Genomic DNA, 20,203 nt, shown 5'->3' with positions numbered 1-20,203 from the left:
TTTAGAAAGCTAAGTTACTAGGCACATTGGAGCAGAAACATCTCTAGGAACTTTTAGTTTGGGCCAAGTCTTGGAGTATGTTTTTTGGAACTCAGAGGCTTCGGTACAATTAAAGGTTGGCCAAGATCAAGTCAAGGCTGTTGAGTTGACCATGTCTCCTCAATGATTTTGTTTATTAAATAATTTCTTACAGTGAACTAGGGTATAGGCTAAGATGTCACATGGATCTGGAAGTTGTCCTTATCATTATAGCTATCTTGTAAGAACAGTAAGGGAATTAGTTTTTCTTTGGGACCTGAACCTAAAAGAAGGTGTTTCAGTTGGAGGAAGTGGAGTTAAGGAAAACTCATGGGTGTTTTTAACCAAACTAAAAGTTAAGAATGAAAGCGGGCTTCGGTTCTGTGTATGCACAGCTCACTGTCTTATGAAGAATGAAATGAACTTCTTAGCAGAACTTCAGGAGAAATATTCTATTTGTATAAACCATTATCCTACGCAGAAGTGAAAATGATACAGAAGTGTGCTGGCAAATGTTTAACAACCAGCTCTCCAAAAATGTAGGACACACTTTTAAATTTAATCTGCACTATTAGCATTTTTTCCCATTAAGTTCCTAAGTCTAGATAATCGACAAAACAATAAATCAAGCCCTGATTTGTAGTGAGACTCTGAGGTTTAAATGTTCACATTGAATATTTAACAACCACCTCTCACCAGCCAGTTTGAGCTGGCTTCAGCATTCTCCTGCATGGCTGGCTCATAGTCAGCAAAGAATGTGATTTGATTAATTTTTCCACCCCCATTTGCTCTATAAATCATTTAGTCAACAAGCAAAAATTAAGTACCACCAGGTGAGCACTTGTGATTATGTGAACAAACTAGCTAGGCTTTCATGGACAGCTGAGAAACGACAGAAATGCCATGTGATTCAGTCAGTTGAGTTTTCCTATAAAATTATAGGCAAATTTATCAAATCATGTTGCTATATTATCAGATTACCTTTTAAAAATTGATTACTATCAATATGTAAGTCTATTTACTGTATATAAAAATATACATAATATACATAAATAATACATGTAAACAATATATGTATAAACACAACATAGAGTAAGATTCCAGGAAATGGAAACATCTAAGTACAACAAGACACAATTTTTTATCTACTTCAACCATTTTCAATTACTGTTTATCTTAACTCTGTTTTTCTTTACCAAGGCTAAGCAGATTCCCATTCAAAAGAATTCTTTGTAATTAGAAATCTTCTTGCAGATATGCATTATTTCCACCTCTTTAAGATGGGTGGCATCAACAAACATTTATTAAATACCAACAGAACACTGGAAATGGTATGAAATTTAGATAAGACGTGACAGTGTTTACCCTCATGATGCTTACAGTCTGGTAGAGAAGACCACAACAAAAAAACACAGATAATTATAATGGAGAATTATGACTGATAAATGCAACAGAGATTTGCAAAACAAAGTGCTATGTGAGGTCTGAGGAGGAAGCTCATTCCCTACTAAGGGTGTATAGACCTAGGTTCCAGCCAGAAGCTGTCCCAGCTTCCAGATCATAGATCATAGATTTAGAGTTGGGAGGGACATAAGACATCATTGGATTCACCTTCTCTCGTCTTATAGACAAGGAAACAGGCCCAGAGAGCTTGGGCAATGTGCCTAGGGTAACACAGCTAATAACCAACTGTCTGAGGTGAGTTTGAACCCAGGACCTAAATAGCCTCTATCCCCCAGCTCTGGGAACATGCTTGGTCTTTGACATCCCACCTCCATGGAGAAAACACTTGAATTAGGCTGAGTTTAAGCCAAATCCACTTCATGGAACTCCTGTGTTTAGAAATACTATGTATTTTGGATACTATGTATCCTCCCCGACAAGAGTAGATTCCTCATCTCTAATGGAAAGCCTGGGCTATGTAGAACTAAGTCCTGGTAGTGGGTGTCTTGGGGGCATTTCTGGGCTGCGTAACTGTGTGGGGCAGCCACGACTATTTAGAGTTGCTGTTAACTTTTCCATGGTGTAGTGGAGAGAGTGCTAGACTTGGAATCAGGAAAACCTGAGTTCAAATCTTGCCTTCTATATTTATTAGTTATGGGATCCTGGGCAAGTCACTTAGTCTCTGTCAGCCTCAGTTTCTTCATCTGTAAAATGGGGATAATAATAACAACTAATATGGGGATTAAAATTGTCCAACCTACAATAAAAGAGACTGAGGCAGAGCTCTGAGCCAATGTCACTTTATTAAAGGGTCCCTGGTCCCCTCTAATGAAGTGGACCTCAGATCTTCCTCATGATCTGAGATGCCTCCTTCTTCTAGGACCTTATTTTTGTAAGGCTTGATACCTCAACATGCTAAAGAGGCTATACAAAGTACAGAATTCCATTCGTTGATAGATCTTGCTTCGCAGGCCAGAAAATAATTCATCACCTAGAAATGATATGTCAGTAGCTGGGGTGGGGACAGAGGGGAAGGAGGGGTGTCTCGTGTTGGGCGAAATGTAGAGCGGCTCTACTAACTAAATGGTCATAAGATGCTCACAAGATGGTCACCTGCTCATGTTGGGCAAGAGAGAATGGTCCAGAGGTGCAAAAATAAATTGGAGAACTTTCCATGTAATCATGTCACGTCTGCCACACTGGGCTTGGTCACCATAATGAGTTAAAACAAGGGTGGAGGGCCTCTAGTTAGCTTCCTGTGATTAAACAAGTGAACTTACAATCTGCAGCTCACATTCTGGGGCCTAATGTAGAGAACTTATAATCACTGTCCCTATGGAATCATATCAAACTGATTAATGCTGACTGCAACGGAGTAGGGGTCCAAATGAATTCTTTCTCACACTACCTCACAGGATTGTTGTGAGGATCAAATGAAAAAACTTGTAAAGCACTTTGTAAGTCTTAAAGGGCTATATAAATTCTAGCTATTATTATCTTCAAAGATCCCTCAATGGTGGCAAATCAATGATGAGTATGTTCAATGGTTACTGTTGAATGGTATGGTATCATATGAATGTTTCCGTATGAGTATGCCAGACCACAGGAATCCTTTAAACCCAGTACCAAGACAATGAGGATCATTCCTGGAGGAGGTGACATTTGAGTTGGACTTTAAAAAGTGGAGAGGGGGAGGAGGGCATTCTAGGTGTAGAGTAACAGTACAAATAAAGGCACAAAAGCAGGAGGGTGCAGTCTTTGAGTTATTTTGTTATAGTATTTATAGTATGGGAGCAGCTAGGTGGTGCAGTGGATAAAGCACTGGGCATGAAGTCAGGAAGACCTGAGTTCAACTCCCACCTTAGACACTTACTAGCTGTGGGACCCTGGGCAAATCACTTAACTCTGCCTCAGTTTCCTCATTTGCAAAATGAGCTGGAGAAGGAAATGGCAAACCACTCCAGTATCTTTGCCCCAAAAAACCCAAATAGGGACATGACTAAAGAGTTGGACACATCTGAAATGGCTGAACAACAAATTTATTGTGCATTATAGTATGAGGAATTATAGCATAATAGTTAAGCTATATTATATAATTATAGTGTAATAGTCATTATAGTATAAGGAATAATAGTATAGGAAGGAGGAAGTAGTATTGTCCAGGTCATACTTGTTGGTTTTGCTGGTTATTGCCAATGGGCAAACCATATTTATTATACCACGTCTGTTCTCAGGTCCACACATTGTGGACCACGCATTTCTCTCTTAACATCTGACTTGGCACCCCTCTGTAGGACTGGGAAGGACACCGGTTCTGCACTGATCCTTCACATAGACACTTTCAAGCACTCTCTCCAGGAGAAAATGACAGAAGTGGTGATAAAAAGAGGGTGGCAATCTGACAGCTGCAAGCATAATTTTCTGATCCAGGAGGTGAGAGCAAAGTTCACTCTTGTTGGCTTATGATTCCTTGTTGCCCAGCAAGCTCTGTAGATTGGCCTTCTAATCTGAGGTTTTACTCCCTTGGAGTTGGCCAGTGTCTCAAAGGAAGGGAGAAGAGAAATTAATGAAATATTAAACTGATGAAATACTAGGTGATACAGTGGATAGAGCATGCCAAGTCTGGAGTCAGGAAGACTCATCTTCCTGAGTTCAAATCTGGCCTCAGATACTTAGCAATTGTGTGACCCTGAGCAAGTCACTTAACCCTATTTGCCTCAGTTTCCTCATCTTGTAAAATGAACTGGAGAAGGAAATGGGAAACCACTCCAGTACCTTTGCCAAGAAAACCCCAAATGGGGTCATAAATGACTGAAACAACAGAATAACAATGAAACTCTTCACAGGTTGAAGGAAGTAACCAGCCCTAAGATTGCATCTGAACTATAAACCAAAACTGAACCTTATCCCAATATGAGATTAGCTGGCAGTAAATGCTGCCTCTATAAATCAGAGACAGGTTACACTTTGTAGAATGGTTCACAGAGTTACTTGACCCACAGAAATATTCATTGACATGTAACATTTTCAACCACTGTTCTTACATTTTTGAGAGATTGCTGTGGTTTAGAAGAAAGAACCCCAGCCTGGGCACCAAGAGGTCTGGTGGATCGCCACTAAATAGTTGTAAGGACCTTCTAAGTTATGCCACCTTTCCAAGGCCTTATTTCCTCATCTATGAAATGAGGAGGTTGGATTGGATGACATTTGAAGTCCCTTCCTGGATGGTAAGCTAATATGTTGTAGAGGATCAGATAAAAAAAACATCATAGGGGCATCAGATCACAGACCTAGAGCTGGTAGGAACCTCGGAGTCCATCAATCCAACCCCTTCACCTTACAGATGAGGAAACTGGGGAACTGATGCTGTTAGCCTCAAAAAGAGAAAGCTGAAGGGGGACACAGTAGTTTTCTTCAAATATTTCATGGAATGATAGATTTAGAACTACGTAGGACCTCTTAGGCCATCTGGTCCATCCCCCTCCTTTTACCAATGAGGAGGAATATGAACCCCAGGGAAGTGAAGGGATTTGCTCAAGTTACCAAGACTGTAAATGGCAGAGGCAGGGTTTGAACCTAGGTACTGTTGATGGGGTGCTTTGTGCTTGGGCCTCAGCCCTAAGACCATGTCTCTGAAAACAGCTCAGTTTCTTGTGAGAAAATCTTTTTTTGTTGCAAGCACGTGAAAGCCTGACCCTGGAATTCCTTTGATAAAAGCTATCTCAGGGGTGCCAGGCCCAAGGACCATGCTCTGGCAATCCTATTTTGTCTGGTATCAACAGAGCTATCTTTGTTGCCTCCCTGAATTTTCCCATCCACAGATCACTGGCACTTTCTTTCAAGGAACTTGAACCCCTTGCATATTCCTCTGAAGTCCCTAGATTACCTAATTATCATCCTTGACATTCTTTCCCTGTCCCTTTTCCATATAAGCCCTAATAGCATCGTTACTAGTTTGCACGTTCCCTAAGAACCCTTGCCTGCTTTGTTAAGAGTTACAATAAACTTTGCCACTTGGCTAAGATATAACTTGAGTGTGTGAATTCGTTCCAGGCAACTCCACCTTGTATCCTGACATATTGGGGGTCCCAGAACCCCTAAGCCATGTCAGCACTCCTAAACCACATCACTGTGATTCCAAATTCTGTGCTCTTTCCACCTACCATTGTGTGTAAGAAGAATAAGAATTATTCCTCTTCATCCCAGAGAGTAGAAATTGATTACAAGAAAGCAGATGTTAGGTCAAGCTAAGGAAGAATTTCCTTATAATTAGGGCTGCCTAAAAAAATAAAAAAAATGGGGTGGCTAGATGGCACAGTGGATAAAAGTGGAATCAGGAAGACTCATCTTCCTAAGCTTGAATCTAGTCTCAGACATTTACTAGCTGTGTGACCCTGGGCAAGTCACTTAACCCTGTTTGCCTCGGTTTTCTCATCTGTAAAATGAGTTGGAGAAAGAAATGGCAAACTACTCCAGTATCTTTGCCAAGAAAACCCCAAATGGGGTCATGAAGAGTCAAACACAACTGAAAAACGACTAAACAACAAGAAACAACAAAAATAAGCTACTGAGGAAAATGGTGGATTGGATGACAATTCATTGGAAATGTTGTAGATCAGTGGTCAATCAATATTTATTAAGTGCCTACTATGTGCCAGTAAGTGCCAGGGATGCAAAAAGAGGCAAAAGACAAGACAGTCTCTGCCCCCAAGGAGTTTATAATCTAATGGGGAAGATAACATGCAAACAGATAATACAAGGCAAGCTATATATAGGATAAATAGGAAATAATTAATAGAGAGAAGGTAGTAGAATTAAAAGGGGTTGGGGAAGATTTTCAATAAAAGGATTTTAGTTGGCACTTCAAGGAAGCCAGGAGGTCAGTGGTCAGAGTGGAGGACAGCTAGAGAAAATGCCTGGGGTCAAGAGATACAAGTGTCTTATTCATGGAACAGCCAGGAGGCCGATGTCACTGGATCAAAGAGTACATGTCAGGGAGAAGGTATAAAAGACTAGAAAGGTAGGAGCAAGATAATTTATGAAGGGCTTTGAATGCCAAACAGAGCATTTGTTATTTAATCCTGAAGGCAATAAGAAGTCACTGGAGATTACTGAGTAGGGGATGTCATACTTGGACCTGGGATTTAGGAAACCACGTTAGTGGCCAAATGGAGTGGGGAAAGACTGGAGGCAGGCAGGTCAGAGGGTGTGATCCAGAGGAGGAGCCAGCAAAGGAGACAGAGGAGTGGTCAGATTGGTGCGAGGAGACCCAGGAGACGGAGGTGCCCTGAAAACCTACATGAAAGAGAGATTGATCCTTGTGTGTGGATTAGTGACCTCTGTTTCTATTTGACTTTGACAACACTGTTCTAGCGGTTGATTAGAAGACATCTAAAGTTGCTTTTAGTTTTGGGATTCTGATTCTGTGATTCTGGCTCTAAGATTCGGGATGGGCCATATAGTTAATAGTTAAAGAGGACACCAGGCTTTGTATGGGCAGCTGGGTGGCACAGTGGATAGAGCACTGGGCCTGGAGTCAGGCCGGAGTTCAAATATAAGCTCAGACACTTACTAGCTGTACGACCCAGGGCAAGTCACTTAACTCCTGCCTGCATATAACTGGAGAAGGAAATGACAACTCACTCCTATATCTTTGCCAAGAAAACCCCATGGACAGTTGATCCCCAGGGTCACAAAGAGTTGAACACACCTGAACAACAGCTTTGTATTCTTCTTCTGAGCCTGGGCTGTTTCATATATTCTAATTTGGAATTTGGTGGGTCACCTTTGGTCCAGCTTTGCAAAGCTTAAGCTTTTTTAGTCATTCTTTTCCCCCAAAGGCAGAACTTGCCAGGCATCAGAGCTGAGCTGTTGGTCAAATCTGGCTTTACTTTCTTTTAGGCTCAGCCCCATTTATTCTAAGCCTGGGCTAAATAATTAAACAGAAAAAGGAAAGAAACAGAAGGTGCTGTTTATACCTATTTTTAAAAAAAGGTTCCTCTTTCTTCATTTCTGTCCTCCTCTCTCCCTTCCTCCCTTAAGGCTGCACAAGTTTAAAAAGGTCAATTTTTTTTGGCAAGGCAAATGGGGGTAAGTGACTTGCCCGGGGTCACACAGCTAATGTCAAGTGTCTGTTCTGAGACTGGATTTGAACTCAGGTCTTCCTGACTCCAGGGCTCTATCCACTGTGCCACCTTGCTGCCCCTAAAAAGGTCAATTTTGAATGGACCTCTCATGATGCTTGTGTTTTAGAGGAGCAGTGATGGCTTTGACTCTGTGGTGTGTTCCTTATAGTCTGTGTGATGCTTGCCAAGTCCCTTTACTACTCTGGGCATCAGTTTCCTCATCTCTTGAAATGAGGGTGTTAAGCTAGTTGACCTCTGATGACCCTTCCACATCTTGACTCTTCTAGCACATGGTTGAATGAATGATTTATTCATGTTTTCTGAACATAAATTCTCATAGATAAATGCTATTTTGGGAGGCCTGGAAGGACACATCCTCAGAAAAAAGAAGAGGATCTATGAGTCTCTCTGCAACTCTGTTCAGAATGATCTGAAGCCGTATTATGAAGGTATAAGTTTGTGGAGGCCCCGAGTTCACTTTGTGCTTTTTTTCATTAATTCCTCCAAGACTGTGTCCTATCTTCTTCCCAGATCACCATGACAGCTTATTTCACAAATAAAAACCAGATAGTAAGAGAAAAAGTTACCAGATGAGCCATCTATCTTGTCTTTTGGCACCATCTAATTGCCTTTCTGGTTTTAAGAAGATTTATCACTAGAACTGTAACTAGGATAGGGCAACGAAAGCTTTTCCCCAGGTTGCTTGAATTTAGAGGGCACTGAAAGCACCTTCAGTCCTTCAGCAGGATAGGAATGACAGAATATAGTACCTAGCTTTCAAGAGCAACTTGAATAGGAAGCTAACAGACGGCAGTCTGGGGTTCTCCTAACCATTCCCTTTCTTCCTATGGTCCTTTCCCACAGATGAGCCTGTGCTTCATGCTGCTTGTCTTGAGTGTGGTGGTTTGTGATACTTGCCTTGAGTGCAAAAATTCCTAGTGATGCTCTACTTATACCGTGATACCTTGCTTTGCTGATATGATGCATGCCTTTCCTACAGCTTTATGCTTTAGTCATTTAAAACACAGAGAATTTAAATGTGAGCAGCTGGTTATTCACAGCTGAGAAGTAATGCCCAGCAAATGTAGCAGCGGAAGGGGGATGAGCGTTTTTCATACACATGCCCTCTATGTTTAGTAGTAGCTGAAATTGGTTCTCCCTGATTACTCTCTTCTCCATACTCAAGGGACTGGCTCAAGGCATGATCTTCTGTCTCTCTCTTTTAAAAATTTATTTTATTTTTAATTTATGAAATAAAACAAACATTTCTACAACATTAGTAGAAAAATAAAAAGATGATTGCATATGGAACTACAACTCTATTATGTACAACTTGCTATTCCTTTTAAATATATAATAAGTTTATCATGTAAATTTCTTTTTTTCTCTTTTTTTTTCATCCCTCCCTCCCCATATTCTCTTGATGTGTCCACCTTTACTTTCCATTTCCTTTCTCACCTAAGAGCAGGGCAGGAAAGGTAGAGAAAACCCTAAAGTCTCTAGTGTAGAGTTACCTGTTAGCTTAGAGGAAATGATTTTAGTTTGTGAGGATTTTAATCTAAGGCTAGGGACCCAGTTCCTTGTAGTTTCTCTTCTCTGCAAAGTTAGAAAGCTTGAAAGTAGATATTAACAAAATTCGTAAGACTCTGAGCCCCCAGTTGATTCTTTTCATCCCCAGGCTGGAAGGATTTCCTAGGCAGTTGAATTTGGTGTAATCAATTATCCACAGGTTTCCATCTCTCTCTCTCTCTCTCTCTCTCTCTCTCTCTCTCTCTCTCTCTCTCTCTCTCTCTTTCATTGTAACAAGTACACCGAGGGCACACTTAAAATGATCTTATTTTCTAGAAAGTCATTATTAAAAAAAAACAAACTGGTAAGCAAAATATAAAATACCGGAGAAACACTTAGTAATAAACCATGCTGCCTATTTCATGTCTAAATAAAACAGAAATGAGGTACAAAGAGTGCAGTAAATTCACAATTATTCTAGTGGTTTCTTAAGCAGGCATAATTGTCACTTCCTGCTCAACCATATGGCTAGTCAGATCAAATTCAAATAGAAAAAAGGGGCACATAAGGACTGTTGGGGGCATCATATTGACTTAGAAAACTACATATTAGCATTATCTATATTCTATTGTATTTTCTTTTATTTTGTAAATATTTCCTGATTGCATTTTAATCTGGCTCTGGCTGCACTAAGGGATAGTGCAAGACACAGTGTGCCCTGTAAACTTTATGTTTGAGGCTTCTGGCTCTGTTCTCAGATGCTGCTGCCACTGTTGTCCCTCACTCTCTCCAACTTTCCTCTTCCCTCTCCTGAGGGATTTAAAAATTGCTGCTATAATAGAAAGCTCTGTTCCCCAGTTCTGATCTTGTGATAACACACAAGTCTCTTCCTGATCTGGAAAGAAATATAACCCCCAAGGTCTTTAGTGACCTAGGTCCATTCACAAAGCAGCCAGTCTTAAGTCTTGCCAGAATGACTGTTATAAAGGTTTAAAAAAAAAAAAGGAAAGGAAAGCACTAGATGTGTCTTTCGTAATTATAAAAATGAAAATTTCACAGCCCTTCCTCACTATGACAGGACCGGATTGGGTGAGGTTAATCAACAAGTATTTATTAAACTTGTATTACATGTCAGACACTGTTAGGTGCTGGGGACCCTGATTAATCTAACTCTTGCTGTTAACAAAGATTCCCTTGGTGACTGTCATTGTATAAATAACAAAATTATAATTTATCCCCCTCTCCATTTTATAATCTATTTTCACTGTCATAGAAACAGTAATTTTTTTCTAGCACCAGAGAAAACCCATAAATATTTTTTTTTCAACTGAGATATAACTATGGTTATTGTTTTCACTAGAGGCAGCTCATATAACTGGCAAGAAAGCCTGTGAGCGAATGAAAGATGCCATCAGAAGAGGTGTGGACAGACAAGTGGCTGAGGGTTTATTTGAAAGGGCCCAAGAAAGGATGCAGAATCAATTCCAGCAATTGAAGGTATTCGACATCCTTCTCTTGATTTCTAACTCTAAGGAGGTGGCAGGGTGGTGTTGGGGTCTCAGGAGAAAGGCTGGAATGTTGGCCTGAACAGCTTCCAAAAGCAAATTTCCATGCTACCCAATGAACCATGGTGGCCAGCTTGTTTTCTGATCTCTTATTGCCAAAACCTGGTTTTGAGTGCTCTTGTGACAATAATTTTAGGCATATAGCTCCCCCACCCTACTTTCTTGTATCCTGGTCTCCTTAAATGATAACCCCAGCCACATGTCCTCAGGAGGAATAGAAGCTATTCTATGTACAATGATGACAAGCACTTGGGTGCAAGTTATTTGTGGGTTTGGCAAATAGATACACAGCATAGATATCATAGAGTCTAGCTTTGTCATTCAGCACACATTCTTTCAACATGCATTTATTGAGCACCTATTCTATACCAGACACTGTGCTAATTGCATATATGTGAATTCTAGCTTGTCCAACTTGCATTTATTCAACAGGCATTTATTAAGTGCCTACTCTGTGCTAGAGGGGCAACTAGGTGGTATGATAGAATAGAGTGTCAGGCCTAGGGTCAAAAAGACTCCTCTTCCTGAGTTCATATCTGGCCACAGATACTTACTAGCTGTGTGACTCTGGGCAAGTCATGTAGCCCTGTTTGCCTCTATTTCTGCAAAATGAGCTAAAGAAGGAAATGGCAAACCATTCCAGTATCTTTGCCAAGAAAACCCCAAATGGGGTCATGAAGAGTCAGACACAAGTGAAAAACAATTAAATAACAACAAAAACTGATAGGCACAGTGTTAATTGCTTGAGGTATAAAGACAAAAATAAAACTATTCCTGCCCTCTAGAAATTTATATTCTCTTGGCTTTAGGACACAATTCTTACCGATTTGTCTGGTTTAACACACTTGAGCAGCACCCTGAGCCTACCTAGTTTCTGTACAGACTTCCTTCAGCAACCTACACTTTTCATTTTCTTAGTCTAGGAAGTTCCCTTTACTTTACATTGAGACTTGAGGATCATGGACCATGACTTTTATAGCCATTATAGGGCTTACCAGGCACCAGTATGCACACTTGCCCATCATGTCTAGACAATGGGGTGGGCTCATCTGCACGGTTTCCCTTCCCTTTGAACAGGAATGTTCTAACAGAATGCTCCATGTCCCTTAGAATGGAATCATAGAAAAAGTGAAGGGAAGTGTGTCCACCATGCTGATCCTTGCTTCACCCAGGGGAGAAAGCCTCTACAAGGAGCTGTCAGGTAAAGACATGGCACTTTCTAAAAATGGGTCATACTCCCAGCCAGGGGTGTACTACTAAATGTTTAACAACTGGCCCTCCAGGGGGAAGAAGTATATAGAATATACATTTAAGTTTAATCTATATTTTCTCCATCAACAAAGCAATAAATCAAGCCCAGTTTCTTAGGTGTAAATGCTCACAATGGAATGAAAAGCTAGCTTTGGCACACCCCTGCCTGTCCCAGCACACCTAGCCCTGTAGTATGAATCCTAATCAGGATTCAAATGAAAGGTAGAAGATGAGATAATAGTGGCTGGCATTTAGATAGTACTTTAAGGTTTACAAACTCCTATATACCCATTCTCTCATCTGATCTGCATAACAAACCTGTAAGTGCTGTTATTTTAGAGATTTTAAAGATTTTATTTTAGAGATCAATTAACGAGCATTTATATTAAAGTGCCTATTATGTACCAGGGATACAAGTACAAATAATGAAATGATCCCTACTTACAATTATCCTACATTCTAATGGGAGTAGACACCAATTACGTATAAAAATACATGCAGCATAATTATAAAGTTTGTATATACATAAATAGATGCACACATAAAGTAATTAAATGCAGGATACTATGGGAGGGAGGGCGCAATTGGGGGGAATCAAGAAAGGTTTCATGCAGAAGATGGTGTTTTAGTTGCATCTTAAAGAGGGAAGCAGGAGGGACTGTATTTTAGTTATGGGGGGCTGAGGAAATTGCAGAGAAGTTACGTGACTTGTCCAGGGTCACATAGTTACTATCTGAGATGGGATTCAAATCAAAGTCTTCCTGACTCCAAGTCTAACACCGCTGTGTTTGACATAAAATACAAAATCCTTTAGGGCAGCTAGATGGTGCAGCGGGTAGAGATCCAGGCCTGGACTGAGGAAGACCTGAGGTGAAATTGGTCCTTAGACACTAACTAGCTGTGTCACCCTGGGCAAGTCACTTAACCTGGTTTGCCTCAGTTTCCTCATCTGTAAAATGATGGAGAAGGAAATGGCAAACCACTCCAGTATCTTTGCCTTGAAAAGCCGAAAGGGGTCATGAAGAGTCAGACATGACTGAAAACTACAAAACAAAATTCTCTGGCTTTTAAAGCTCTTCATAAGTATTGTTTGGGTGTGGATGTCTGGCAGTTTTGGGGTGCAGATTTCTGGGTGGGTCGGGTTTGCCCCAAGGAAGAGTTAGCAGCCTAAGCCTGGTATCCAGAATGATCTTAGTCATAAACTGAGTCTTAGTGTCAATCCCCATTGAATAATTCTTATATATGTAGATAATGATGACAAGCCTTGGCAGAGATGAGATCTGAATGGCACAATACTCATCCCACCTTTGCCTCTGTGTGGAAAAAGAGAACATGGGGGAGGGAAGGGAAGGGAGGGAGAAGGTGGGGCACAAAAAGGTTCCGAACAAGAAGGTCAAGATTGAGAGTGTCTCTGTGTGTGTGAATGGGTCTATGCTGTCTATGAAGTTGGTAGTACAAGAATTATTCTTTCATTTTGTAGATATATGACTTGCCCAGTATCACACAGGCAGTAACAAAGCTAGGATTCAAACCCAAATGACTCCACATGTTATGGTCTTTCTGTTATGCCATGCTGTCTCTCTTGTCATCAGTCGTTCAGTCAAGAAGCACCAATATGCACCAGGCACTCTGCTAGGCACTGGGGATACAAATACAAAAGTGAGACACTCCCTGCCCTCAGGGAGCTTACATTTTAAAAAAAATTTTTAAGCAATTGGGGTTAAGTGACTTGCCCAGGGTCACACAGCTAGTAAATGTCAAGTGTTTGGTCTGAGGCCAGATTTGAACTCACATCCTCCTGACTTCAGGGCCAGGGCTCTATCCACTATGCCACCTCGCTGCTCTGAGGAGCTTACATTTTATATACATTTTCTATTGTTCAGAGAAATAGAATGAAGTAAGTTCAAACTTGGTTCAGAAATTAACTAACTGCATTAATGTTACATTTAAGAGGTGGCAAGGAGAGAATTTCTCAGGCTGAGCCTTATGTCTGTCTTGATAGATGAGGTCACTTCAGATTCAAATTCTGGTCCTTAGTTTTGTGGGCTCTGCAACTTGACTTGATTAGTTCCCCTAGAGGCAAACAGGCACTTGGGGAACTGATTTATACTAGCTACACTCATTGGAGACAGATTTATTAAGTCAAAATCCCATCTTATCAACTATTTCTCAATGTAGATTAATTCAATCAAGTTGGAATACAGCTGTTATCTAGTCAATGCTTCCTCTTTCTAGTAGGAGAGATTTCCTGGGAAACCAAATGAAGTAGAAGGAGTTGAGATAAAGCCCAGAGAATTTGATATTTTAAGGGGGATAGATCCTTTAAAATATAACCTCCAAACCATAATCTGATGGATCCTTCTCCCCTGTAAAGTTATGCCAGCCATGCACATTTCATCAGGGCACTTTCTATCCTATGCCCTTGTTCTTATAGTAGAGAATCAGCGTGTGCAGAAGATTAGAGGGAGATGAACAAGTAAGAGAGTTAACAAGCCTGTCAAAATGGAGCAGGCATCGTCCCAAAACAATGACTGACAAAGAATCAAATGGACAATCAGTAGCACAGTCAAGGACAGAAATTCATATGCTGCCAGATGCAAGCCAATAGCAGGGAGCATATGGTCTGAGTTTAGGAGTAACGAATCCAAATCCAGACTTGGTAGGGATGGGAGTGGTTCATACAAAGCAGGGTTGGGAGAATAACATGTAGGGAGGAGTTTGGTACTTAATGTAAAAAAATCAACTGGGGCAGCCCGCTTTTAAGGTGCCGGGTGGAAGCCACATCCCCTTCCCACTCAGCTGGAGGAAATGGCACAATGTGACAGAACTACAGACTGATTCTTTCCTATTCAATTATTTTTCTTATCAGCATACAACAACAACCTAATACTTACATAGCACTTAATTTACTTCACCCCATTTGTGATGGAGTTCAGAGATGACCAGGTTGCTCTGGATTAAAACCCTTGCCCTAGGTCAGGGGCTCTTAAACTTTTTTTATATCATGAATTTCTTTGGCAGTCTCATGAAGCCTATGGGACCCTTCTAAGAATCATGTTTTTAAATGTATAAAATAGATAGGATTACTAAGGAAACTGAAGCTTAGTACATATTAAAATGCAATGTTGTTTTCCTCTTAGCTGAGTTCACGGACCTCTTAGGGGCTAACGTGCCCCATGCTAAGAACCTATGCCCTAGATGAAAACTCTAACTAGTGAATCTCTTTATCTCCAAACAGACAGGTAGCTCCCCACCAGAATTTTTGTCTTCTCTACTACCACTCCTAGGCATGGTGGGGGAGGGCTTGGATAATTGGTAGAGACCTCATGAGAAAGTCATGCTCTGAGCTGGCCCCAGTGGGTGGAGACACTTACGGTCAGGGAAAATCAATTCCGCCCACTTTCCCAAAGGGAGGGATGTGTATGTGTGTCAAAAATGTTGCCTATGGCTTCCAGTTCTTCCCCTGGCTTATTTAAGAGATGTCATGACAGCAATATTGGTTAGAAATAAGAGTATGAGAAATTGATGCCTGGAGCAAAAGAACCATAATTATGATGAGGTAGTTTGTGAGTTGGTACAGTGTGAAAGGAATCATTTGGGAGAAATGAATCTATGTATGTGGGAGAAACTGAGAGTGTCCAGGAAACTCAGAGCTCCATTCCATCTCCACTAGTAGGATTCTTTTCATTATCTTTTTCATCAGTCTTCCACAGAGGATCTACCTGATGTGCTAGAAGTCTTCCTTTCATTCTTTTAAAATTCTGTGGCTGTCAGTAGAACTTTTAGATGGTTCATCTGTCATAGCTTATCCTTGCCATGTGACAGGTCCACCCTCATTCTGACTTATGCATGTCATATATGTTTCATTTTCCATGTAAGTCACTGTTACTAATGTACAAACCCTACTTTCACCTACCATGTGTCTTTCCATTGCTGTCTGGGTCATCTGCCATTCTAATTCTTTGGAGAATATAATACCAGCGGGATAATGCTAATGTTAAAAAAAATGGGTTTTTACAGCAGGAAGTGGCTTTGGATCATTAAAAATATTGCACAATTTCCCAAATTGGGTCCAGCCCGATCTCCTCCTACCATTAAATGTTGGCCTCAGCTCCTCTTCCATCTGCAGTGCCTACTCAATATCAATGTACTGGTGGACTGTTTCAATGGGTTGTCCATCCCACTGTATGTCATAATCTGGGCAACACATATTCCTTATCAGCTTTATTATTCCTGTATGTATGTGGATGTCATTGAGAAGACCATATGGTGTTACGGGACTTGTTCGTGGCATAATGCTACCTGTAAACAGGAGCATCTGGAGAAACTCTCCGTCCCTAGAGAATTCCTCTTCCATTTGAATTTGATTCATGACATCCTCTAAGACAGTACCTTTGGTCAGTATATATTTCCCTGTTGGATAGTGTTCTTGATACTGACAATCGGTGGATGGTTTTATAAAATTATTTCTATAGTCTTATATGTCATGGGATTTTAAAAATCATCTTAACATAGACATGGCACATTAGTTGAGGATATCCTTTTAAGAAGAGGTGTCAAATATGTGGTCCACAGGGTCTGAACCTGATTAAAATGTAATTGGGAAATATTTAACAAAATAAATAAAAATACAATAAAAATAGATAATGTTACATTTTAAACTTAAGTTAATATGCAGCCCACAAGGATCCTTACGTACAGATTAGTGGCTTCTATTTCTATTTGAGTTTAATGCCACTGATTTAAAGCTTCTTTTTACTCTGCCAAATCATTTTTTCTCTATTTAGTACCCAACAAATAATATATACAGTGGGTTCTTACATTCCTTACATCTTCCAATCAATTGTGTGAATGTGAAGATATATACTACTGAAGAAAATCATATGTAAATGCATGTTTGCATCTTACATTTTCATCAAGAATACCTTCAATACATGCATATATGATTCTTACAAAGACTTTATAGGCAAAGATAATAATAAAATATGACAAAATTTGATGCTGGTATGGCTGTGGTAAATGAGGCACACTAATATACAGTTGGTGGAGCTGTGAATTGTCTCCACCCTTTTTTTGAAAACAAAATCGAATTAAAAAAATGAGAATTATAAAAAGTATTCATACCCTTTGGCCCAGTGGGTCCACTACTAGAATTATATTCAAAGGAATCTATTAATAAGGGGAAAAGATTTATTTCTGCAAAAATCTTTCTAGAAGCATCATCTCACTAGCACAATCCTGTAAGCAAATTGTCAAAAATTTGAATAAATTATGGTATGTTAATATAATATCATTGTGTCATGATATGAACAATCAATCAGTCAACATGAATTCAATAAGAAAGGCAACACGGCAGAGGGGAGAGAGGACCAGGCGTCCTTAACGTTAGGAAGATTTAGGTTCAGGTCCTTCCTTTGACATGTACTAAGGCTGAGCAAGTCCTGTAAGTCACAGCCTAACTACAGTAGCCTTTGTATTTAACTACTTTGTGTTTATGTGTATATATGCTAATACTAGACCACAGAGATGGAATCGTTATCAGCTGTAACAATTTTATCTAGAAGGTTAACCAATGGAAATCAATTGCCACAACAGACACCAAAAGAATCCAAAAAATGCCTTAGTTGGCAAATAGCTGGTTTACTTGCCAAATGACAGCACTAGATTAGAATGTAAAGTTGTTTGTGAAAATGCTATGAAGAAGGAGGGCTCATTATAAGTAATATTGCTTCAGAAAGCAAAGAGAAACAATGAAGGATAAAACCAGTTTAAAGAAAGATTGACAAGATGTTCAATGAGGCAAAGTCATCCCAAGGGCATTCAAGGGTAAAAATTGAAGGAGGATTACACACACAAGAAGGAAAAATGGAAAAGATTTACAAAATTTTTAACAAACTGCTCTGTCATTCAAGGCAGTAAAAATACTGCACTTGGACCCCTAACCTAACATTTGAGGATATGCTTATGGACTACACTGACAAGGGATAAAATAGAGTAAAAATGAGAAAAGCAGTTGTATTTGACCGAAGGTATATTGAGGAGATCTGTGATGGAGGCAACACAATTGTGAGAGTATAAGAGACTAATATACAAAGTGTGTGAAGGTAGGAAAGATACCAAAGGTGGGGGGGAAATCTTAGACCTTCTTAACATAAAAAGGTAGCCAAAGGAATATCAATACCTGCTGACCTTTATGTCTACTCTCCCACTTGCACAATATCTTTATAAGAGTCATCTGTACATGAATCAAGGGCTTCCTCAATGAGAGAATTAGTAGGGAATGGGCACACTTTCTCAGGTGATATTCAACAGCGGACTACATTGTTGCCATTTCACAATTAACTGTAAGATGTAAAGAATATAAAATCCCATGGTGCCAATTGTTTGAGACTATGAAAAAGCATTTGATTCAGTAGAACAAAATGTCACCTGAATTGATGAGCTTACAGATCCCTCTGAGTATTGAGTATATTTATTCTGTGAATATTTACATATGTGCACTTTGTTTACCTTCATAATTGTAAGCTCTTTGAGGGTAGGGACTGTTTCATTTTTGTCTTTGTATTCTCAGTGCCCGGCGTGTACTGGGTACTTAACATGTACTTTTGACTGACTGATTGAACAGTTGCCTATCTGCATTGGTAGAAGGTGTCTCCTCACCTGGAATTATGCACATTAATGAAATCACAGGTCTGAATAATTAATAATGACACAATTAAAATGACCAATAGTTATATGGTGTGTGATGTACTTAACATGCCTTATCTCATTTGAGCCTTACAGCAACCTTGAGAGGTAGATACTTGAAGATGGGTATTATTCTCATTTTCCAGATCATCCTCAGAGAGATAAAATGTTTTGCTGCTTGTCAGACCAAAAGTGACAGGGGTAGGATTTAAACCCATGTCTTCTTGACTTGAAGTCTACCTCTCTATCCAATATTCCATGCTACTTTTTAAAAGAAATATGGAGGCCTTATATGAAGCAATGCAGACTGAATACAAGAGACTCAAAAGACCAATGTGAATGTTCATTGCATTCAACAAAGTAGGAAGTCTGGTTCTCTATTCACTATGTTTTATTGCCTTCCATATTAAATTCATGTTGATTGATTAATTGATTATGCATCTCATGGTACAATGACATCATATTATACAAATGTACCATAATACCTATTGAAAGAGATACAGTTTCCTCTATACCGTTCATGCCCTAGTCAGGCCACATCTGGCATATTGTGTTCAGTTCTGGGCGCCACATCTTTGAAAAGCTGGAGTGTGTCCTGAAGAGCTTGATCAGGATGGTGAGAAAACCAGAGAACATGCCAATTGAAGATCAACTGAAGGAAATGGAGAAGCTTAGCCTGAAGAAAAGAATACTGGGGTTAGGGGGGAAGGATTGAAGTGACATGACAGCTCTGTGGGGGGTAGATTAGATTATTGTGTGTGGCCCTAGAGAGTGGTGCTAGGATCAATGTGTAGAAGTTACAGAAAGATGGATTTGAACTCAATGTAGGGAAAAGCTTCTGAATAATTGGAGCTTAATCTAAAAATAGAAGGTGCCTACTACCCTGGGAGGTAGGAGGCACTTCTTCATTGAAGGTCTTCAAGCAGATATTTCAAGATAACTTGTTGGGGATATTATAAAAGGGTCATTTTGTATGCAGAAAGCAGCAGTCCCACCGGACAATGTTTCTTTCCACCAGTTGTATTTGATGTGACTTCAGGTCCCTTCTTGGGGCACTCTATTGGTGAAAGCCAGCAGGTGGCACTTGAAGCTTGAACTTCCTACTGTACCAGCATAGAAAGTACCAAGTTGATCCAGACTCTTGGGTACTCCTGGGTTTTATGTTTTAAATCTAGGCCAGTGGATAAATTCCAACAATAATTTATAATACTCTTGATTTGTGCCCCCACTATTGTAGATTCCAATCTTGCTTCCTTTCTCTGTGTAGCTCCCAAAGAATCCACTCAGTACATAGGCAATCAGTACATAGGCAAAATGTTTTTTACTGTAGGGAAAACACAAAATAGGGTGTTATAGTATGTTTCAAAGTGGTGGACTACAAATGATCCCAGCACAGTTGACTTGTCTCTTGACCTGGTCCTGTCTTCATCAGGTTTCTTTGTTTTTCTATAGGTAGAAGGTACAGATGATCCAGCAGGACTTTCTTAGTGGATGGGCATTGCCAAGTATTCTTGTATGAAGATTACCAGAAAGGGGAAGGGGAAGCCCCCTGACCATGTTCCATCTCTCCCTACCACCACGTATTGCTAGTGGAAATCATCACCA

At 40.0% G+C, this 20,203-nt stretch overlaps 1 protein-coding gene across 1 annotated transcript in view; it reads left to right on the top strand.

Moving 5' to 3' along the window:
- NUGGC (nuclear GTPase, germinal center associated) overlaps positions 1-20,203 on the top strand; it is a 90,728-nt gene that overhangs the window by 64,034 nt on the left and 6,491 nt on the right. Inside the window, 4 exon segments of the mRNA XM_020983995.2 lie at positions 3,756-3,894; positions 7,927-8,035; positions 10,456-10,592; positions 11,771-11,861. Coding sequence (XP_020839654.2) covers positions 3,756-3,894; positions 7,927-8,035; positions 10,456-10,592; positions 11,771-11,861 — 476 coding nt within the window.

Source organism: Phascolarctos cinereus, unplaced genomic scaffold, assembly GCF_003287225.1.
Source record: "Phascolarctos cinereus isolate Bilbo 61053 unplaced genomic scaffold, phaCin_HiC Scaffold_2;HRSCAF=192, whole genome shotgun sequence".
NCBI classification, from domain to species: Eukaryota; Metazoa; Chordata; class Mammalia; order Diprotodontia; family Phascolarctidae; genus Phascolarctos; species Phascolarctos cinereus.
The sequence above is the reverse complement of the archived record's forward strand: the minus strand, read 5'-3'. Positions and strand labels throughout refer to the sequence as shown.